We start from the raw sequence: 23,958 nt of genomic DNA on the forward strand, positions 1-23,958 counted from the left end.
CTTGTGATCTGGTCCTTCCTCGGACCTCGCACGTAGCGAGAGCTTAGTGCACCGTGCTGTCTTTTTTGTTTATAAGGTTATGGAATGAGAATGATTGGGCATGTTGATCACATTAGCTTAGTCGGTGAACCCACTTAATGCTGATATTTCTCTTGTGACATAAATTAATCAGATAAACTAGTTTATCTATTTTAGCATTAATCATTTGTGGATATTGATTGTAATTCACTATCATCAAATTAAATATTGCTTTTATTTCATTTCATTCACCCTTTCTTTCAGTTACATATTTATTAATCATGAAATGGTTGTATCTTGTAAATTCCACGCATGAATTGAAACCACGAAGTCAACATCAAAACTCGTTGCAAACACGTGGTTTCGTAATTAAGAACAGCAAGCAACTCCTTAAAACACACACACCCTTTGTCGTTTTGGAATTAGGATGCACATGTCCGTATTTGTAAGTACAAACTCCATTTGTACTGAATTAAGTTGACAAATCATTTAGGTGCAGTTCATGCCATCGCTAATATAGCGTTTACTTCTATTTCTCTATTCTAAAAATATTCTTGTGGCTGATTTCAGCTACGGCATGCCATATTGTTCATTCCATTATTTTTTAATCCTAGCACACGAAATCAAAAAATTCTACGTATATATATAGTTGCTCCCGGATAACATAACTCATAACACCAAACAAAAGAAAAACACATTATTCACTCAAACAATGGTTAGTTATAAGCACATAGCCATAATCTTAATTCTCATCTCAATTTTCACACCTCAAGCTTTATCAGTAGTAGAAGATTGTGGGGCAGAAGAAGACAACTCATGTGTCAACAAATCAAAAGCTTTAGGCTTAAAAATCATAGCCATAGTCTCCATCTTAATCACAAGTATGATTGGAGTATGTCTTCCACTGGTCACACGTTCAATCCCAGCCCTAAGCCCAGAGCGTAGCCTTTTCGTGATCGTCAAGGCATTTGCTGCCGGAATTATTCTAGCCACCGGTTTCATGCACGTGCTTCCCGATTCATTCGACATGTTGTCGTCAAGTTGCTTGAAAGAGAACCCTTGGCATAAGTTCCCCTTCACTGGATTTGTTGCAATGTTGTCTGCTATTTTTACTTTGGCTATTGACTCCATGGCTACTAGTTTGTACAGCAAGAAAAACAAAGCTGGTGTAATTCCAGAAAGTCAAGCTCAAGCTCAAGGTGGTGATCAGGAAATGGGAGCTGGAAACCATGTTCATTCCCATCATCACCATGGATCCTTTTCGACTAAAGATGGAGTTGATGGCACGAAACTACTTCGATACAGAGTGATTGCCATGGTTAGTTTCCTATTCTGTTACTCCTTCCGTCCCATTTTATTATGTGATATATTTTACTTTTTAGTTTGTCCAAAAAATAATTTAACTTTAAACTTTTTATTTTACCTTTTAATTTAATTTTATAGCTACAAAAATATCATGGTAAGATCACAAATTTAAAAAAAATGGACGGAAGGAGTACTGATAATTAATTTGCTTTATGTCATTTTTAATTCCACATGGTAGAAATTTTGAAGCATGTCGTCACAATAGTTTGGAGATAATTAACTAACTTATCAAAGTGTAAATATACTAAAGGGAGTTAGAAAAGATTGGATTAGTTTGTAAGCTCTTTGATTATGTTATTATGTTTTGATAGAGACCAACTTAATTATTGTTCACTGTGTTGCTACGTTGTTGACGTTAGATTGTTATGTTATTTTAATTAGAATAATAAAACAGATTGATATCATCGAACTAGACAGTGAAGGATGGGAGAAAAACGAACACGGTATTGTTATCTAAGCCATGTGTATTGACTCAATGTACGATGGTCCTTTTAATATTTTCCGTATTAAGTTATGAAAAGGGCAAATGTCCAAATATGTCCTTGTACTATAATAAATTGAGCATATTTGGCATTCGTTAATATTTTAGCTCAAATATGCCCTTACCGTCACATAGTTGGTCCATATATGCCCTTAGAGTTACACAGTTGGCCCATATATGCCCTTTTCGAAACGGAATTCACCCAAACTAATTAGCTCTTTCGTTAATTATATTAAAGTGTATTACAAAAACTATTTCCTTTTTATTAGTATTTTTTTCTTTACCTTTTTCTTTTCTTTCTTCTTTTTTCTTTTCTTCTTTTTTTTCCTTTTTCTTTCTCCTTTATCCGATTTCCTCCATTACTAATGTCTTCTCCATTTTTGTCACCAATTTCACTTGACAAAACTCATGAATTCCAATTACTAAGAAAATTCTCCCATAAGGTAATCAAGTTCCAATTTCACTGGCCCTCTAAATAAACGAAATTAAATTATTCCAAAAATTATGGTTTAAACTTTAAAATAATAAAAATATTTCAATACTCAAAAGACCAAAATATTTAAATTCTTTCCAGAAAGATAATTTAATGATTAAAAGCCTAGAGTTCAAGTTGTAGTGTTATAAATTTGAGTTTTTCATATTTTTTCAGCTAGATATTTTCTATTTTTTTTATTAACTATGTAAATTAGGGGTGTACATGGAACGAGTTGGTTCGATTTTTGTCAAAACCAAACCAAACCAATTATATCGGTTTGGATTGTTCGGTTTTGTTAGAATTTTAGAATTTTTTTTTTACATAAATATTATTTCAAACTTTGTTAAATTTTTTAGAACTAAATATATGTTCAGTAAAAATTAAAAAATTAACAAACATATGATCTATAAAAATATTCTTATGGGAGAATTTTCTTAGTAATTAAAATTCATGAGTTTTATCAAGTGAAATTGGTGACGAAAATGGAGAAGACATCAGTAATGGAGGAAATCGGATAAGGGAGAAAGAAAAAGAAAAAAAAAAGAAGAAAAGAAAAAAAAAAGAAAGAAAAGAGAAAGGTAAAGAAAAAAAAATACTAATAAAAAGGAAATAGTGTTTGTAATACACTTTAATACAATTAACGAAAGAGCTAATTAGTTTGGGTGGATTCCGTTTCGAAAAGAGCATATATTGGCCAACTGTGTAACTTTAAGGGCATATATGGACCAACTATGTGACGGTAAGAACATATTGAGCTAAAGTATTAACGAATGGCAAATGTGCTCAATTTCGTATAATATAAGGACATATTTGAACGTTTTATGAAAATAATACTCTCATTCGATCGATATTCATAAAATATCCACACACAAAGAAAATAATTAGTTGGTTATTTGACTCTTGGGAATTGAAATGGCTCCACTAGCTTGAGATGTGTGAAATGATTTGTGTTCAAGGATAACAATAGTATGTTAATTATTTTGTTACAGATAAATAATTGAGAATTAATGCCTTATTCTTGAAACATTTTATGTCAACATTTTCTTATCGTTATGTTGAGTTCCGCAAAATAATTTAAAATTACGGAAACGTTTTTTGGCAGGTGTTAGAGCTGGGAATCATTGTTCACTCGATTGTGATAGGGATTTCTCTAGGTGCTTCAAATAATACTTGCACAATTAAAGGACTTGTCGCTGCTCTTTGCTTTCATCAAATGTTTGAAGGAATGGGACTTGGTGGTTGTATTCTCCAGGCAAGTTTTTATTTTACGACATATAATAAAAATAATTCTCAGTTCACTTTCAATATAATTCATTGTTTACATTTACTAATTCATATACACTTGTTTTAATTCAGGCTGAGTACAAGTTCTTGAAGAAAGCAATAATGGCATTCTTCTTCGCAGTAACAACCCCATTTGGTATAGCACTTGGGATAGCACTTTCAAGCACTTACGAGGAGAACAGTCCTCGGGCATTAATAACCGTTGGATTGCTCAATGCGTCATCTGCTGGTCTTCTTATTTACATGGCTTTAGTAGATCTTCTTGCTGCAGATTTTATGGGTGACAAGTTACAAGGCAGCATTAAGCTACAGATCAAGTCTTACATGGCTGTTCTTCTTGGTGCCGGTGGCATGTCTCTTATGGCCAAATGGGCCTAAGATTTGTTACCTTGATTGTTTTAGGAAATAAGTTTTTGTGTGAATCCTCCCCCCTTTTTTTCTGTCCCTCCTTTCCTCCAATTTTAAAATTGTAATTTGGTATCCTTTTCATTTTCGTGACTCATTGTGAGTTTCAACATATTGTGTAAAATATGTCTCCTCTTTTTTCCTTAAATGTTTGCCAATGACCAAATCGACATATCTTATATAAGTCTTTCTAGTGAGTGAATCTTTGCAACTATACTCTTTAGAAATCACTAGAATTTTTTTTTTTGTCTCTACTGACTACTATTCTTTTGTCCTTTTGTCATGACCCAAGTAGGGATGACCATCACTTAGTTGGCTTAGTCCCCAACCATGCGAACCAACTTAACTCATAACCATCTCCAAGCTACACAACGCAACTGAACTTAGCAACTGAAATCCGTAAATTCAAAACTCAAGAACTAACAAAGATTATATGGAGTAACTCAAGATATGTGGCCGTTGGACAACAAAAAAGTGAACATAATCCATTCGTTCCCACGGAAAGACCTCGGATGCTAGCTCAACACAAGAATGCCATAAAAAATATCTAGACTTTTTAAACAAATTCAGTCAAAACATACAACAAATATACAATTTGTATATAATTTTTTATTGTAAAGAATCCGTTCAAATACATATATCTTGCATGTAACTTGCACAATTATGTTAGTTGTATATATTTTGTATGTCATTTGTATACCTGACATAAAATTTGCATACAATTTATCTATGTTTTTCTCTTCGAGTTTCAATCTGACTAATCAAAACCAACTCGAGGTTTCACCGAACTCTTTCAAAATTGAGATATAAACTCCAAAGTATATTACTAATCATTCGCAATAACACCAATCCAAACAAATAACAATGTCACAAAACCCGATTTTCGAATTCTAACGCTTCAAAACTTTTAAATAAATGTCAATAGAGTTTTTAATGGAGTTTAATTAGGTTTATTATTTTGGATAAATGATTGAGATCTACTACTATTAGTCAAGGTTTATATTTCGCGATAACATAGAATTAAAATAATCCTCAGTTCAATTTCACTAATTCATTGTTTACATTCACTAATTCGTACTCTTCTTTTAATTCAGGCTGAGCACAAGATCATATAGAAAACAATAATGGCATTCTTCTTCGCAGTAACAACCCCATTTGGTATAGCACTTGGAATAGTGTATACGGTAGAAATCGGGGCTACCCGATTTCACTATTTGATGGAAGAGCTGAGACATTGAGTCCGAAATCGAAGCCTTCTTCTAGATCGAGGTCGATATCAATCGAAGCCAGAAGAGACAGACTTCGAGTAATATCGGGATAGCTTTGTAACGGAAAGAGCGAGATATCCATGATTGGTCGAGGATCGTGGCGTGAATCTCGGAACAGATCAAATCGGTAGCGGTTAATCAGCTGTTTATACGATTTCCTTCTGTAATTAGAAGTATACCATAATTAGAATTCCTCTACTATATAAAGAGGATTTCCAGTCATTTGTAATCATTATTGTTCATTAAGAAAAAGCTATACAATCATTTCTCTCTTGCTTATTGTTCTGCTTATTGTTCATCAGAGTTATTTTATCTTACTCGTTTGTGTACTACTATCACCTCGAGAATACATCATTTCAAGGTCGAGGCTCAGCTTGCATACTAGTTTGATTTATTTTACAGTTTAATTTAGTCATTTACTTTCTCATTTATCAATTGGTATTGGGCGAAATCGCATATCCTTAAAATCATAATATAAATTTAATTGTTATCCAAATTTTAGGGTAAATAGTTTGGCACCCATCGTGGGGCTAAGGATAATAGTGATTATTCAATACCGATTCCAATAACACACACTACTTTACGCTTGTTCTTGTCAAGTATTTTTTCTTTCAAGTTAAAAACATGTCAAAATCATAAACCGTACCCACACATGGTGACAATGGCCTCGGATTTCATGGGGAAAATGACAATGTAATTGCTCCAGGGGTCAAGGTTTCACAAGCTGATCTCGGGGGAGCACCGGTTTCCAACCCAGTTGACATCTGTTCACATATTGCTTTGAATGCGAATCTAGGCGCGGACCCCGAAGGGAGTGTACGTAGAGAAGGCCGACCCGGTGGTCAACTTACACAGGGTGGAGGAGATGGAGGAGTCAGTCTCCAAGTGATATTCGAAATGCTACAGGCCCAACAAGCTGCTATTGCACAACTACAAAATCAACATCGAACTCCGAGTGGGGCCGAACCGGAAGCCGCCCACCGAACTGAGCTAGTACCAGAAAGGCCGAATGCTAGTGAATAGGGGACTGACCCGGCGATAATGAAGATGCTCGAGGAGCTCACCAAACGAATTGAGTCGAGAGAGAAGAAAATTGAGGCAAATGATAAGAAAGTAGAAACGTACAACTCCCGAGTTGATCACATAGCGGGGGCACCGCCAATTTTGAAAGGGATGGATTCAAAGAAATTTGTGTAGAAGCCGTTTCCTCCAAGTGCGGCTCCGAAGACCATTCCCAAAAAGTTTCGTATGACGGATATACCTAAGTACAATAGGACCACCGATCCCAATGAGCATGTCACCTCCTACACATGCGCCATCAAAGGTAATGATTTGGAAGATGACGAGATCGAATCTGTTCTATTGAAGAAGTTCAGAGAGACTCTATCGAAGGGGGCAATAATTTGGTACCATAATCTACCGCCAAATGCCATTGACCCATTTGCCATGTTAGCGGATTCTTTCATAAAGGCACATGTCGGGGCCATAAAGGTTGCGACGAGGATATCAGACCTTTTCAAAGTAAAACAGAAGGATAATGAAATGCTTAGGGAGTTCGTGTCCCGATTTCAAATGGAACGCATGGAGTTGCCACCGGTCATGGATGATTGGGCTGTTCAAGTCTTCACTCAGGGGTTGAATGAACGAAGTTCGATAACATCACGTCAACTGAAGCAGAACTTGATCGAATATCCGGCGGTAACCTGTGCCGATGTACATAATCGGTACCAGTCGAAGATCAGAGTCGAAGATGACCAATTAGTAACTACTTCCAGTTCCGTATATCCGAACAGGCCCACCGCCAAAAATTTGAGAGATATCGATAGGGAATCTCGGTCGAACAAAGACCGATATCAACCATACATAGCAGATCGCAGGAACGACGGTCCTGGACGCAATTCCACCCGAAATGACCGAAGAAGTGATCGAGGACAGAGTTCTCAGGGATTTATGAGCAAAAGTGATTTTGATAAGCACGTTGATCCCACAAAAGCACCTCGATTGTCGGAGTATAACTTTAATATTGACGCATCATGTATTGTATCTGCAATTGGACGAATCAAAGATACTAGATGGCCGAGGCCGATACAGACCGATCCTTCCCAAAGAAACCCCAATATGATGTGTAAGTATCACGGCACACATGGGCACAGAACTGAGGATTGCAGGCAACTAAGAGAGAAAGTAGCCCGTCTATTCAATGAGGGTCACCTTCGAGAGTTCTTAAGTATCGAGCCAAGAATCATTTTAGAGAAAGGGACGCCAATAGGAAAAATGAACAGGAAGAGCCACAACATGTGATCCATATGATCGTCGGCAGGGTCGATATTCCACAAGGGCCTGTGTTCAAACGCACTAAGGTATCAATTACTAGGGAAAATCGGACCTGAGATTATGTGCCAGAAGGCACCGTATCATTCAACGATGAGGAAGCAGAAGGAATTTCTCAACACCACAACGACGCTCTGGTAATTTCTATCTTTATGAATAAAGTTCAAGTTAAGCGTATTTTAGTGGATCCAGGTAGCTCAACAAATATCATCCGATCGAGGGTCGTGGAGCAGCTCGGCCCGCAAAACAAAATCATGCCCACAGCTCGGGTCTTGAACGGTTTCAACATGGCCAGAGAAACGACAAAAGGAGAGATCATTTTACTGGTGAATGTGGCTGGAACTATTCAAGAAACCAAGTTCCATATAATCGAGGGCAACATGAGGTACAACGCCCTACTCGGGAGGCCATGGATTCATAATATGAGGGCAGTCCCTTCGACTCTCCACCAAATGATGAAATTTTCGATGCTGGACGGGGTGAAAACAGTATATAGGGAGCAATATGCTGCAAAGGAAATGTTTGCGGTCGATGAGGTAATACCAATTTCTCCACTTTCGACGTCAAAGGGATCGAAGGTCAAAGGAAAACAGGAGGCCAAATAGCAACCACAGCCACCAGCCTCGGCTGAATCGGAGAAGCATGGAATGGAAGAAGAAGACGATGATTATTGGATCCCTCGATCCTTCGTTATTCCCGAAGATTCCGACGACACCAAATCAATAGTCGAAGAGGTGGAACATGTTATATTGATCGAGTACCTACCCGAATGAAAGGTATACCTGGGTATGGGGTTAACCCCCGAACTCAAGAAGAAACTCATTAAATTTCTTATTGATAACATGGATTGTTTTGCTTGGTCCAACTTAGACATGATAGGGATCCCACCAGAGATAACAACACATCGATTGAGTCTGGACCCAAAGTTCAGGCCAGTGAAACAAAAGAGAAGGCCCCAGTTCGAGGTAAAACACGCATTCATCAAGGACGAGGTAACTAAACGTCTCAAAATAGGATCCATTCGGGAAGAAAAATCTCCTGAATGGTTAGCCGATGTAGTTATAGTCCCTAAAAAACACAGGTTCTACCTACCAACGCCTAGTAAATAAAATATTCGAAGAACAAATAGGTAAGTCAATGGAAGTATATATTGATGATATGCAAGTTAAGTCCCTGCACGCAGAGGACCATTTGACACATTTGTAGGAAACGTTCAAGATACTGAGAAAATACAACATGAAGGTCAACCCCGAGAAATGTGCTTTCGGGGTCGGTTCGGACAAGTTCCTTGGCTTTATGGTGTCGAATTGGGGGATCGAGATCAACCCCGATAAAATCAAGGCTATCGAAGACATCACAGTCGTAGACAGCGTTAAAGTCGTATAAAGGCTGACAGGGCGGATAGCTGCTTTAGGTCGATTCATCTCGAGATCGTCAGATTGGAGCCATAGGTTCTTCTCACTACTCAAAAAGAAGAACAATTTTGCCTGGACCCCGGAATGCCAACATGCATTAGAAGAATTAAAACGATACCTCTTGAGCCCACCATTGCTTCATACTCCAAAGGAATATGAGAAGCTCTACTTATACCTAGCAGTCTCAAAAATTACAGTAAGTGGTGTCCTAGTTCGAGAAGAGCAAGGAACGCAATTTCCTGTTTATTATGTAAGTCGAACTCTAGAGGCAGGGTCTCGACAATCGTCGCCGGTTTAGAGGACTTGGCGGTCTCGACAGTCTTCCTCACTCGTGTCATAAGCGCCGAGTCACCACCGTCATTTTCTTCTTTTCTTCTTCTCTCAGCGTTTGGACTGACTCTACAGTCAGAGGGATAACATTCCCCCTGCATCTTCGAGCTGCTGCCTTTTTGGGTTTGGGGTCCTCATATGTCGAGACCCTCTTTCTTTTATTATCTTTCCCCGGCTTGGGAGCCGGGGCCATAGCCTCTTCCTCGCTGCTCGGAGGCCTCAAAACTGTATCTTTGTTAAGGCCTGCACAAGAAAGAAGTAAATAAAAAACGCATAACCAATGCCTCAGAAATAAGAAAACGGAAACTCACTGTGGTTATTTGCTTCCCATCGGCCTTTTGCCAAGTCACGCCAACATCGCTCAGCATAGAAAGAGGTCGAAACCAGCTTTTGAACCCAGTCCTCAAGGTCAGGGACTGCTCGAGGCATCCAAGAAACCGCTGCATGACGAAGGAAGATGTTAAATGAAGCAGAAAATAAAAACATTGAAATTGACAATTAGAGTGCTACTTAAGCTTCGGGATCCATTTCTCGGGAAATGGCATTTTCTCCTTCGGGATGAGGTCACAAGTCCTCACACGAACGAACCGACTCATCCACCCCCGGTCCTTGTCCTCGTCGATACTCGAGAATAACATCTTGGTCGCTCAATGTTGCAGTTTGATCAACCCTCAAAAGATTCGAGGGAAGTATAACCTGATGAGGTGATCGAGGGTGAACAACAACCCCTCAGCTTTGCTAGAGAAGAACCGGAGCATGATCACAATGCGCCAAAAGGAAGGGTGTATTTGGCCTAGAGTCACCTGATAGTAATGGCAAATGTCAATGATGACCGGATCGAGGGGGCCCAACGTGAAAGGATAAGTGTAAACACTTAGATACCCTTCCACGTGGGTAGTAATGCTTTCTTCAGGAGAAGGGATCTCTACAACTTTGTCCCCCCAGTTGCAATCCTTTTTGATATCCTCGAGATATCCCACCATTATCGAGCAGATATACCTCGATACGTGATCACATCGACCAGAGACCGATGGAGGATTTTCGATTTTAAAGTCAGATTTAAGAACACATGGGTCTGGAAAATACTCCCTAGGGAGCGGTTCCGCCGGCGTTTTATCACCGGCCAGCCGTGAAGAAGAAGAGGAAGCTTTTTCCTTTTGTGGAACAGTTTTGGATATTTTTGCCATTATATGAGTTGAAGAAAGAGGAAAGTAGTAAGTTCTGGTGGTTCGGAACTAGCAGAGATAACCTAAGGAGTAATGAAAGAGAAGAGATTAAGAGAGTTAAAAGCTTAGAAAAACTGATGAAGATGAAAGTAAAGTTTGATTCAGCAAAAAGAAGCCATATTTATAGATTTACGGTGACGGCTCGATGTCACTAGTGGCCGACCGCCCAGTGATGCGCATTAATTATTTGTGGAACTGTACCGACGGGACGTTTCGGTCACTTTAATCGCTTACGTCACGAGGATGACATCATTATCTATCGAGTTCATAGAAAAATCAAGGCTCAATTCATTTCTTATCATTATATTCCAAGAAACAAGGGGTTTATCTGTATACGGTAGAAATCGGGGCTACCCGATTTCACTATTTGATCAAAGTGCTGAGACATTAAGTCCGAAATCGAAGCCTCCTTCTAGATCGAGGTCGATATCAATCGAAGCCAGAAGAGATAGACTTAGAGTAATATCGAGATAGCTTTGTAACGGAAAGAGCAAGATATCCGTGATTGGTCGAGGATCGTGGCGTGAATCTCGGAACGAATCAAATCAATAGCGGTTAATCAGCTGTTTATACGATTTCCTTCTGTAATTAGAAGTATACCATGATTAGGATTCCTCTACTATATACAGAGGAATTCCAGTCATTTGTAATCATCATTGTTCACTGAGAAAAAGCTATACAATCATTTCTTTCTTACTTATTGTTCTCCTTACTGTTTACAATCATTTCTTTCTTACTTATTGTTCTCCTTACTGTTCATCAGAATTATTTTATCTTACTCGTTCTTGTACTACTATCACCTTGAGAATAAATCATTTCTATTTCGAGGCTCAGCTTGCATACTGGTTTGATTTATTTTACAATTTAATTTAGTCATTTACTTTCTCATTTATCAATTGGTATTGGGTGAAATCGCATATCCTTAAAACCATAATATAAGTTTAATTGTTATCCAAATTTTAGGGTAAACAAATAGCACTTTCAAGAACTTACGAGGAAAATAGCCCACAAGCATTAATGACCATTGGATTGTCAACGCATCATCTGCTGGCCTTCAGATCTATATGGCTTTGGTAGATCTTCTTGCTGCAGATTTTATGCGTGACAAGTTACAAGGCAGTATTAAGCTACAAATCAAGTCTTACATGGCCAAATGGGCTAATATTTGTTTCCTTGATTGTTTTAGGAAATAAGTTTTTGTGTGAATCCTCCCCCTTTTTTTTTCTTTCTGTCCCTCCTTTCCTCCAATTTTAAAATTGTAATTTGGTATCCTTTTCATTTTCGTGACTCATTGTGAGTTTCAACATATTGTGTAAAATATATCTCCTTTTTTTTTCCTTAAATGTTTGCCAATGACCAAATCGATATATCTTATATATTACGTCCCCATATATTGTACTTATTCTTACAATCTATATACGAGGTAGGGGATAATGCCAAACCCCTATCACCTCAGGCCACTATTGTAACGAACCGACTGGTGGTTTTGAGAAATTGCATCCGTCTCGGCAGTTTGATGTCACGAGTAGTTTCACACTATGTATTATGACTTGCGTGCATCATCGGTTCGGGATTTTGAGAGGTTCGGAAAGGGTTTTTAGGAGTTACTCTCATTTGAGAAGCTCGAAGTTGAAGGAAATGACCCAGGGTTTGACTTTTGAGTATTTGATCTCGGATCGGAGTTTCGATGGTTCTGGTAGGTCCAGATAGTGATTTTGATCTTGGGCGTATGCCCGAAATTTCATTTGGATGTTTCTAAAAGGTTTGAGCATCATTTGGCAGAAGTTGGCAATTTAAAGGTTTAGAATTTTCCTAAATTTGACCATGGTTTGACTTTAAGGCTATAGGGTCAGGATTGTGGTTTTGGAACTTGAAATAGGTTTGTTTCTTCATTTGTAACTTGCCTGCAAAAAGTGGTATCATTTGGAGTTGATTTAATATGGTTCGGACGCTCGGTTGCGATTCTAGAAGTTCATTGTGTTTTTCATGTGTTTTGGCATTCAAATCGTGATTCTAGAGGTTATTTTGATATTTTGATTGCTCGAGAGAGTTCATGTTATGTTTTCAGACTTGTTAGGGTGTTTGGTTTAGAGCCCTGAGGGCTTGGATGAGTTTTGTACACGTTTCGGAGTGTTGGATGAATGTTCAGTTGTGCTGGTGTCTCTGTTCTCGCATTTGCGTGGTTTTCATCACATTTGCGATGTCCGCATTTGCGAGATCATTCTCGCATTTGTGAGGATAGACTGGGGCATGGTACTTCTCATTTGCGAACTATTTCATTGCATTTGCGATTAGGCAACTCCGCATTTGCGATTAGGCAACTCCGCATTTGCGACACAAGCAGTCGCTTTTGCGAAAACTCCGAGCTCGCATTTGCGAGTCTTTTGTCGCATTTGCAACTTTGACAGAGCTGGTCAGCCTTCGCTTTTGCGATACTTTTGTCTCATTTGCGAGCATCGCATTTGAGATTATGATGTCGCAAATGCGATATCTGAGACTCGTATTAAGACTTCCATTTTGGGACTTAGCTTTATTTTATCATATTTTGAACCCTAGCCTCGATGGGAGGCGATTTTGTAGAAGAATTTTTATACCAAATCATTGGGTAAGTACCTCTTATCAATTTTCAATTGTATTTTGTGATTATACATTAGATTTAACATCAAATTGATGAGAATCTAAAGAAAAATTTGGGGAAAATTGTAAAATCTTTCAAAATGAAAAAAATGATGATTTGAAGGACGAATTGGTATCCGAACTTGATAATTTTGGTATGGTTGAACTTGTATCGGAATGGGTGTTCAGATTTTGTAAATTGTATCGGGTTCCAAGGTGCAGGCCCCCTGGGGGGTTGACTTTTGTTGACTTTTTACAAATTGTATAAAGATCATAACCTTGTTTATTGAATTTGTTTTCTCTTGCATTGCTTGATGTATTTAAGTCGTCTTTGGCTAGATTAAGCCGAGCGGAGGTGAATTTGTAAAGAAAAATCTAATTTGAGTATTGATTTGGCTGAATTGAGGTAAGTGTCTTGCCTAACTTTGTATGGGGGAAGCTACCCTTTAGGAATTGAGTTAATTGTGCTATCTTGTTATGTGAAAGCCGTGTACACAAGGTGACGAGTGGGTACATGGTCTATATGTGGTATTTGATCGGTTTAGATTGTCTAGTGTCATTCCATACCTTTAATTGAATTGTCACAACATGTAGTATCTCGTTGTTAGTCTGCTCTTACATGCTTTATCTGACGTTGTTAGCACCTAACTGTACTTCTTACTCGTTATTTGGCCTTATATGCCTTAGTTGAAGTTATTGCCTTCTTTATTGTCTTGTTACCGCTTAATTGTTGAGTTTCTTCTATGTCTTGTACTTATCTGCTACCTGTCCTAATTGTTGCGATTGCATACTTAGTTATCACGTTCCTTACCCGTCTGGTGATTTTTGTAAAGTTTGTTGTGTTCCTCCGGGTTCTATGTGGTTCCTTTGTTATTGCGTACTGATACTCTTGATTGTAGAAATTCTTGTAAATGGAGTTATTGAATTGTTGTTGTTAATTTAAATTATTGTAAGGGGGATCACGTTGCACGCCGCAACAGGTGAAATAAGGGAGGTGGTGAAATAAGGAAGGATGTTTATATTGTGATATTATTATTATACGGTGGGACCGGGTTGCATGCCGCAACAGGTGAAATAAGAGTGAATTGATGTGGTGAAATAAGGGTGAATTATGATATTGATATTATATGGTATGATCGGGTTGCGCACCGCAATATATTTTGTTTATTGGTATGATATTGATATTGTACGGTGGGATCGGGTTGCACACCGCAATATGTGAAATAAGGGTGAATTGATATGGTGGAATAAGGGTGAATTTTGATATTGATTTATATAGTGGGATCGGGTTGCGCGCCACAACATATTTTGTGTTTTGTATTCCATGTTTTGTGCATTAGTTTCAGTTCTTTCATACGAGATTCTGAGAATTTGTATTCCCGGTTCTTTACTGTTTTTCGAGGATTGAGTTATTGTCTTTGACTTAGAGCCTTGACGTCACTTCCTGAGTTCTTTTTCCTAATACTATTATTCTGGTAAATTGATTTTCTAGGTGAATTTACTACGTTGAGTCATTGCCTCATGTCTTGCTGAGTTGTTAGTAATATAGTGATTTTAGATAAATAAAAAAATTAATATCATGCTGCCTTGTGTGACTTTTAAGTTAAAACCCGCCGTTTATTTCGATACTTACCATTTTCTACTAGTTGTCATATTTTACTTCAATTGATTTCTCAACCTAATCTCCTTGTCCCGTCTGAGTTTTTTTTATTTTACTTTAAAAGGAATCGTTATTATATTGTAATTCAATAAATTCTATATTAAATTCAGTAGCTTATTCGATGTTGTATTTATTTGAAAAAGGTTATTTTCATTACCCAAATGATTTCCAAAATAAACTCATTTTTCTCATTGATTTCCTACTTGGTTCAGAAGCTGTAGTTTTACTTTTTGATATATATACATAAAGTTTCTTGAATATCCTAATTAGCATTTTTCATGGATATTATGTACTGCGTAGCACGTGAATTTTGCCATGCAAGGTGAGATGGAAAGATGTGGGCACAAGGTGCCGTGGGTGTTAAAGGTTTTAAAGATGTGATCTATGGTATGAGATTACGAGAATTGGGATTATTGGAGTCGTGTATTAGAAACAATTTGATTGGTTGAGTTGACATCATTTTCCCTACTTGAGCACATTTACCCTTGTATGTATCCCAACTATGTTGTTGTCTAATTACTTGGTTATTTCTCATTGCCGGTCGCGTTTCACCTATCGTTACTACTGTTTGTAATCTGATTCTGTTTGCTATTGACATTTTTTTAATATTCCTTTCTTGCTAGCTTTATGTCATATCCTGCACAAGTTTAGATGTTCAACGAGTGTCTTGGCCTGGACTCGTTACTGCTCTACCGAGGTTAGGCTCGATACTTACTAGGTACCACCGTAGTGTACTCATACTATGCTTCTGCACATTTATTTTGTGCAGAGCGAGGTACTTCGGATCGAGTCGGTTTTGAGACTCATGCTTGGTGTGACTGGAGATTTCAAGGTACACCTGCCGGGTGTTCGCAGGCTTCGAAGTCACCCTCTAATGTATTTGTTTCCATTGTTTCCTTCTATTTCGGAACAGTGATGTATTCATTATGTAAAATTTCTCCTAGAAAGGCTTATGACTTGTACTACCGGTTTTGGGATATTGTATCATATTGAGACTATTAGTTTATCCAGAATTTCTGGTTCATGTTCAATAGCTGTTTAGTAGAATCTGTTATCTTTTTGGTATGCGTTAGTGTAACGACCCGTCCGATCATTTTTAGTATTATAATTCCGTTCCCCCATTTATTGCTTAATTTATACTTTACAGTTATTTTATGACTTACCGGGTTAGTTGGTTCGGGTCCAGAAGGAATTCTGAGTGAAACGAGACACTTAGTCTCATAATTAAAAATTTTAAGTTAGAAAAGTTGACAGAATGTGGACTTATATGTAAACAACCTCGGATTTGAATTTTAATGATTTCAATAGATCCGTATGGTGATTTTGGACTTAGGAATGTGTCCGGAAAATTGTTTTGGAGGTCGGTAGAGGAATTAGACTTGAAATGACGAAAGTTGAATTTTTGGGAAGTTTGACGAGGGGGTTGAATTTTTGATATCGGGGTTGGAATCTGATTCTAAAAATTGAAATACCTCTGTTATGTTATTTATGACTTGTGTGCAAACTTTGAGGTCAATCACACATGATTTGGTAGGTTCCGGGATCGTTTATAGAAATTGGAAGTTTCAAAGTTCATTAGGCTTGAATCTATGTGTGATTCATATTTTTATTGTTGTTGGATGAGATTTGAAGACTCGACTAAGTTCGTATGATGTTTTAGGATTTGTTGGTGTATTTGGTTAAGGTCTCGAAAGATTTGGGTGAGTTTCAGATGGTTAACAGATCAAAAGTTGGACTAAAATAGCTGCTACAATTTCCTTCTGCTGGAAATTCCTTCGGCCAGAAATCGAGCCCAAAAATCGAGGGCTATGATCGAGGGCCATGATTGAAGGCCAGGGTCTAGGGCCATGATTGAAGCCAGGATTAAGGGCCAAGATCGAGGGTCAGAATCGAGGCCCAGGACCGAGGCCCAGGATCGAAGGCCAAGATCGAGGCAGGATCGAGGGCTGCCTAGACAGAATTATAAAGCAGGGGACTTTATCCCATTCGCCATTTTTGACAAATTGGAGCTTGAGGATAGGCAATTTTTGATAGATTTTCAAGGAAAATATTGGGGTAAGTGATTCTAACTCGGATTTGGTAAATATACACGAATATATCATTATTTTCACCATTTAATTAGTGTTTTGAGATTGATATTTGGGAAAATTTTAGAAATCTCATATTAAAGAATTTTTGAGATTTCGGTGTCGATTCGGAGCCATATTTGAGTCAAATTAGTATGGTTGAACTTGTAATTGAATGAGTTGTCGAATTTTGTGAGTTTCGCTGGATTCCGAGACGTGGGCTCCACGGGCTATTTTTGAGCTAAATTTTGGATTTTTATGGAAAATTAGTATTTTCTTATGGAATTAATTCCAATAAATTTTATTGACTGAATCGAATTATTTGTGGCTAGATTCAAGGTGTTTGGAGGCCAATTCACGAGGCAAAGGCTTAGCGGCATAGGAATTTCACTATTTAAGGTAAGTAACAGTTATAAATCTGGTCCTGAGGGGATGAAACCCCGGATTTTGTGTCATGTGATTATTCTGGAGGTGACGCACATGCTAGGTGACGGGTGTGTAGGTGTGCACCGAGGGGATTGTGACTTGGTACGTCCCGTGAAACTGTAAAGTTGAATAACTTATTGTTAGCTATATGCCCTCTATGTGTTAAAGAAATTTGACTGTAAATCATGTTAGAAATCATGCTTAGGCTATGTTGGTACTGTTGGGACCCGCAGAGGTCGCGTACTTGTTGAATTATTTGCTAATTGTTGTCTTGTACTCAGTTAGGATTTTACTTGCGTATCATACCTCAGTCTTTCTTGATTTTGTTGATACACTATGTTATCTTTGTTTGGACTGATCTTTGTGATTTCTGAGAGCCGAGAGACCAGAGAGGTTGAGGATTGAGTAAGGCCGATGGCCTGTCGATGAGGTAAGGATACTATAGTGGGTTGTACTCATACTACACCCTACACTTCGTGTGCAAATCCAGGTGTTTCCGGACATAGTGGGTGTTGATTTTCTCGTACAGTTCATTTTTCGGAGATTCAGAGGTAGCTGCTGTATTTCGCAGACCTTGTCTCCCCTTCCTTATCTCTTTGTTTACTGTATTTGGTTTTAGACTATTATGGACCGTATTTTCCAGACTTGTATTCACATTAGATGCTCATGTACCCAGTGACACCAGGTTTTGGGAGTATTTATATTTGTACTAGTGAGATTGTTTTCGTTGAATTTAATCATTCTATTTTCAAATTTGAAAGATATGTGATTCATTGAGATTGTCGGCTTGCCTAGTATCAAGATAGGCGCCATCACGACGGGTGGGATTTTGGGTCGTGACAAGTTGGTATCAGAGCCCTAGGTTACATAGGTCTCACGAGTCATAAGCAGGTTTAGTAGAGTCTTGCGGATCGGTACGGAGACGTCTGTACTTATCTTCAAGAGGTTGCCGAACCCTTAGGAAAATTTCACTTTCTTATATTCTGTCGTGCGAATTTGTTGATTCTGAAAACTAAATTTCTGTTATTATATTCTCTCACAGATGGTGAAAACACGCATTACCAGATCAGACGGTCAGCCACCAGTGCTACCAGTTAGGGCCGTGAGAGGCCTGGGCCGTGGTAGAGGCTGGGGCTGAGGTAGAGGTCGAGGTGTAGCTCGTACTACAGTTGGACCAGCACCTGTAGTACCACTAGTTGCTCTAGCTCAGGAGCAGATTAAAGATATAGCCGAGCCGACATGACCAGCTCAGGCACCAACTGTGCCTATTGAGATTTCAGGCCTTCAGGAGACTTTGGCCCAGATATTGATAGTTTGCACTGGTCTTGCTTAGGTGGTTCCGGCTCAGGCCGCACCTGCCACTTCTCAGGTCGGGGGAGGTACTCATACCCCTGTTGCCCGTACTCCAGACCAGGTAGTACATGGACTTCATATACCGGGGGCACTACCAGCCCATCCAGTTGCAGCTGCTCAGGCCTTGGTCGTTCCTGTTATGGAAGATGATGAGCAGAGGAGACTTGAGAGATTTGAGAGTCTTCGACCTCCACCATTTAGCAGTGCTGAGTCAGAGGATTCTCAGGGTTTTCTAGATAAATGTCAAAGGATGCTTCGGACAGCAGGTATTTTGGAGTCTAGTGGGGTCTCGTTCACTACTTTTCAGTTTTCAGGGGCTACCTTCAGATGGTGGAAAGCTTACGAGAGGCGTAGGCTGGTCGGCGCAACACCCCTTACCTGGCAGCAGTTCACCAGTCTATTCCTGGAGAAGTTCGTGCCTCAGTACTGCAGAGAGGAGCTACGCAAATAGTTTGAGCAGCTTCGTTAGGGTGATATATCCGTGACATAGTATGAGATTAGATTTTCAAAGTTGGCCCGTCATGCTATCTGGTTGATTCCCACAGACAGAGAAAGGATCAGGAGGTTCATAGATGGCCTCACTTTTTAGCTGCGATTACTCATGACTAGAGAGAGAGTGTCTGGTGCTACTTTCGATGAGGTTGCCGACATTGCTCGCCAGATTGAGATGGTTCGCAGCCAGGAGCGAGTTGAGAGGGAGGCTAAGAGGCCTCGTGTTTTAGGTGATTTCAGCGGTATTCCTTCAGGGGGTCAGTTTTACCGCGGTAGGGGTCGTTCTTTCAGACACGCTTAGGCGACTCGTCCAGTTCATCATGGTGCATCAGCTAGCCACGGTTCTTACAGTGCTCACTTAGGCCAGTCTTTATTCTGTGCACTACCAACGCAGAGTTCTCATCATGCCTCATCCGCTCAGGCTTCTACAGGTAATTCTTCGGGTTATCAGGAGCAGCGGTTCCGTTAGAGGAGGGGTTGTTTCGAGTGCGGAGAATTGGGTCATTTCAAGAAATATTATCCTAGGCTGTTGAATGGGGCTCTACAGTAGAGTTCTCAACCAACGGCACCAGTACCAGCAGTTACACCACCCACCCAGCCAGCTTGGGGTGGGGGTCAGGGAGCTAGGGGTCACCCAAGAGGGGGATGCCGATCAGGTAGCGGTCATGCCCGATTCTATGCTTTTCCTGCTAGGCCAGATATTGTTGCTTCAGATGCAGTGATCACATGTATTGTTTCAGTGTGCCACAAGGAAGCTTCTATATTATTTGACCCTGGCTCCACTTATTCTTATGTATCATCGCATTTTGCTCATTATCTGGATATGCCCAGCGAGTCCTTAGTTTCACCTGTTTGTGTATCTACACCAGTTGGCGATGTTATTACTGTGGACCGTGTGTATCGGTCGTGTGTGGTAACTATTGGGGAACTGGAGACTAGAGTTGATCTCTTATTACTCGATATGGTAGATTTCTATGTAATCCTGGGTATGGATTGGTTGTATCCATGTCATGCTATTCTGGATTGTCACGCAAAAACCGTAACATTGACGATGCCGGGGTTGCCAAAGGTTGAATGGAGAGGTTCTCTAGATTTTGTTCCTGGCAGGGTAATTTCTTATTTGAAGGTGCAACATATGGCTGGAAAGGAATATTTGTCATATTTGGCCTTTGTGAGAGATTTTGATACAGATACTCCTATTATTGATTCAGTACCGGTCGTGCGAGATGTTTCAGATGTATTTCCTGCAGACCTGCCAGGTATGCCACCCGACAGGGATATTGATTTCAGTATTGACTTGGTGCAAGGCACTCAGCCCATTTCTATTCCTCTGTATCGTATATCACCAGCTGAGTTAAAAGAATTGAAAGAGCAACTTCAGGAACTCCTTAAAAACGGGTTTATTAGGCCTAATATGTCACCTTGGGGTGCACCGGTTCCTTTTTGTGAAGAAGAAAGATGGTACTATGCGGATGTGCATCGATTTTAGGCAGTTGAACAAAGTTACAATCAAGAATAAATATCCCTTGCCGTGTATTGTCGACTTATTTGACCAGCTTCAGGGAGTGAGGGTGTTCTCCAAAATTGATTTGAGATCTGGGTATCACCAGTTGAAAATTCGGGATTCGGATATTTTGAAGACAGCATTCAGAACTCGTTATGGCCACTATGAATTTCTTGTGATGTCTTTTGGGCTAACCAATGCCCCAGTAGCATTTATGCATTTGATGAATAGTGTATTCCAGCCATATCTTGATTTATTTGTCGTAGTATTTATTGATGATATCCTGGTGTACTCATGTAGCCAGGAGGAGCATGTATAACACTTGGGTATTGTATTACAGAGGATGAGAGAGGAGAGACTTTATGCCAAATTCTCTAAATGTGAGTTCTCGCTTAGTTCGGTGGCATTCTTGGGACATATAATGTCTAGTGAAGGAATTAAGGTGGATCCGAAGAAAATAGAGGCAGTTCAGAGTTGGCCCAGGCTATCTTCAGTTACTGAGATTCGGAGTTTTCTCGGCTTGGCCGGTTATTATCGTCGCTTCATGGAGGGTTTCTCGTATATTGCATCGCCTATGACTAAATTGACCCAGAAAGGTGCTCCGTTCAGGTGGTCGGATGAGTGTGAAGAGAGCTTTCAGAAACTCAAGACAACTTTAACTACAACTCCAGTATTGGTGTTGCCTACAGGTTCAGAGTCTTATACTGTGTATTGTGATGCGTCGCGTATTGGGCTCGACGCAGTGCTTATGCAAGACAGTAGGGTGATTGCCTATGCATCCAGGAAGTTAAATGTACATGAGAAGAATTATCCGGTCCACGATCTTGAGTTAGCAGCTATTGTTCATGCCTTGAAAATTTGGCGGCATTACTTGTATGGTGTCTAGTATGAGGTATATACCGATCATCGGAGTCTACATCATTTGTTTAAACAGAAGGATCTTAATTTGCAGCAGCAAAGGTGGTTGGAGTTGCTTAAGGATTATGATATCACCATTCTCTATCATCCCGGAAAGGCCAATGTAGTGGCCGATGCCTTGAGTCATAAGGCGGAGAGTTTGGGCAGCTTAGCATACTTACCGGTAACAGAGAGGCCTTTAGCCTTGGATGTTCAGGCCTTGGCCAACCAGTTTGTTAGATTGGATGTTTCCGAGCCGAATCAAGTTTTGGCTTGTGTAGTTTCTCGGTCTTCTTTATATGATCGCATCAGAAAGCGTAGTATGATGATCCACATCTGCTTGTCCTTAAGGACACAGTTCACCACGGTGATGCTAAGGAAGTCACTATTGGAGATGATGGTGTATTACAGATGCAGGGCAGGCTATGTGTGCCTAATGTAGATGGTTTGCATGAGCTGATTCTCCAGGAAGCTCACAGTTTGCGGTACTCTATTCATCTAGGTGCCACGAAGATGTATCAGGATTTGAGGCAGCATTATCGGTGGAGGCGAATGAAGAAAGATATAGTTGGGTTTGTAGCTCGGTGTTCAAATTGTCAATAGGTGAAGTATGAACATCAGAGGCCGGGGGGATTGCTTCAGAGACTTGAAATTCCGGAGTGGAAATAGGAGCGTATTACCATAGATTTCGTAGTTGGGATTCCACGAACCTTGAAGAAGTTTGATGTTGTTTGGGTGATTGTGGATCTGTTGACCAAATCTACGCATTTTATTCCAGTTGGTACTAATTATTCTTCGGAGCGGTTGGCTAGGATTTATATTCGCGATATTGTTCGCCTACATGGTATGCTAGTGGCCATCATTTCAGATCGGGGCACGCAGTTTACATCACAGTTTTGGAGAGCAGTGCAGCGAGAATTGGGCACACAGGTTCAGTTGAGTACAACATTTCACCCTCAGACGGACGGAGAGTCCGTGCGCACTATTCAGATATTAGAGGATATGCTACGTGCTTGTGTCATTGATTTTGGGGGTTCTTGGGATCAATTTCTGCCACTCGCAAAGTTTGCTTATTATAATAGCTACCAGTCAAGAATTCAGATGGCTCCATATGAGGCTTTGTATGGGAGACGGTGCCGGTCTCCGGTGGGTTGGTTTAAGCTGGGTGAGGCTAGGCTATTGGGTACTGACTTGGTTCAGGATTCTTTAGAGAAGGTCAAAGTGATTCAGGAACGGCTTCACACGGCGCAGTCTAGACATAAGAGTTATGCCGACAGGAAGGTTAGTGATGTGGTTTACATGGTTGGGGAGAAGATTCTGCTCAAGATTTCACCCATGAAGGGTGTGTTGAGGTTCGGGAAGAAGGGCAAGTTGAGCCCTCGGTATATTGGGCCTTTTGAGATACTTAAGAAAATTTAAGAGGTGGCTTAGAACTTGCTTTGCCACCTAGTCTATCAGGTGTTCATACAGTGTTCCATGTATCCATGCTCCGAAAGTATGTCGCGGATCCGTCTCATATTTTGGATTTCAATACAGTACAGCTGGTCCGTAATTTGACTTATGATGTGGAGCCGATGGCTATTTTAGACTGGCAGGTTCGAAAGTTGAGGTCAAAGAACATAGCATCAGTGAAGGTACAGTGGAGAGGCCAGCCAATCGGAGGAGCTACTTGGGAGATTGAGTAGGAGATGCGGTACAAATATCCACACCTATTTGAGACTCCAGGTATGATTCTAAACCCGTTTGAAGACGAACGTTTGTTTAAGAGGGAGAGAATGTAACGACCCGGCCAGTCGTTTTTAGTATTATAACCCCGTTCCCCCATTTACTGCTCAATTTATTCTTTACAGTTATTTTATGACTTACCGGGTTAGTTGGTTCGGGTCTGGAAGGAATTCATAGTGAAACGAGACACTTAGTCTCATAATTGAAAATTTAAGTTTGAAAAGTTGACTAGATGTGGACTTATGTGTAAACGACTTCAGATTTGAATTTTGATGATTTCAATAGCTCCGTATAGTATTTTGGACTTAGAAACATGTCCGAAATTTTTTTTTGGAGGTCGGTAGAGGAATTAGGCTTGAAATGGCGAAAGTTGAATTTTTGGAAAGTTTGACCGAGGGGTTGACTTTTTGATATCGGGGTCGGAATCCGATTCTGAAAATTGGAATACCTCTGTTATATCATTTATGACTTGTGTGTAAAATTTGAGGTCAATCGAACATGATTTGATAGGTTCCGGCGTCATTTGTAAAAATTGGAAGTTTCAAAGTTCATTAGGCTTGAATCTATGTGTGATTCGTGTTTTTAGTGTTGTTGGATGTGATTTGAAGACTCGACTAAGTT

General features: G+C 39.7%; 1 protein-coding gene across 1 annotated transcript; it reads left to right on the forward strand.

The window, feature by feature from the left end:
• Positions 1-538: 538 nt before the first annotated feature.
• Positions 539-4,225, forward strand: LOC107759040 (fe(2+) transport protein 1-like). Its single transcript, XM_075235111.1, has 3 exons — positions 539-1,336; positions 3,442-3,591; positions 3,696-4,225. The coding sequence occupies exons 1-3, from the start codon at positions 731-733 to the stop codon at positions 3,999-4,001; spliced, it is 1,062 nt and encodes a 353-aa protein (XP_075091212.1). The 5' UTR covers positions 539-730; the 3' UTR covers positions 4,002-4,225.
• Positions 4,226-23,958: the final 19,733 nt, after the last annotated feature.

This window comes from Nicotiana tabacum, chromosome 17 (genome assembly GCF_000715075.1).
Source record: "Nicotiana tabacum cultivar K326 chromosome 17, ASM71507v2, whole genome shotgun sequence".
NCBI classification, from domain to species: Eukaryota; Viridiplantae; Streptophyta; class Magnoliopsida; order Solanales; family Solanaceae; genus Nicotiana; species Nicotiana tabacum.

What these genes read in the sequence shown, in the direction of transcription:
- LOC107759040 (XM_075235111.1), top strand. Translation starts at nt 731, where the DNA reads ATGGTTAGTTATAAGCACATAGCCATAATCTTAATTCTCATCTCAATT. An exon ending in GATACAGAGTGATTGCCATG is followed by an intron (nt 1,337 to 3,441) that starts GTTAGTTTCCTA and finishes GTTTTTTGGCAG; the next exon opens with GTGTTAGAGCTGGGAATCAT. An exon ending in TTGGTGGTTGTATTCTCCAG is followed by an intron (nt 3,592 to 3,695) that starts GCAAGTTTTTAT and finishes GTTTTAATTCAG; the next exon opens with GCTGAGTACAAGTTCTTGAA.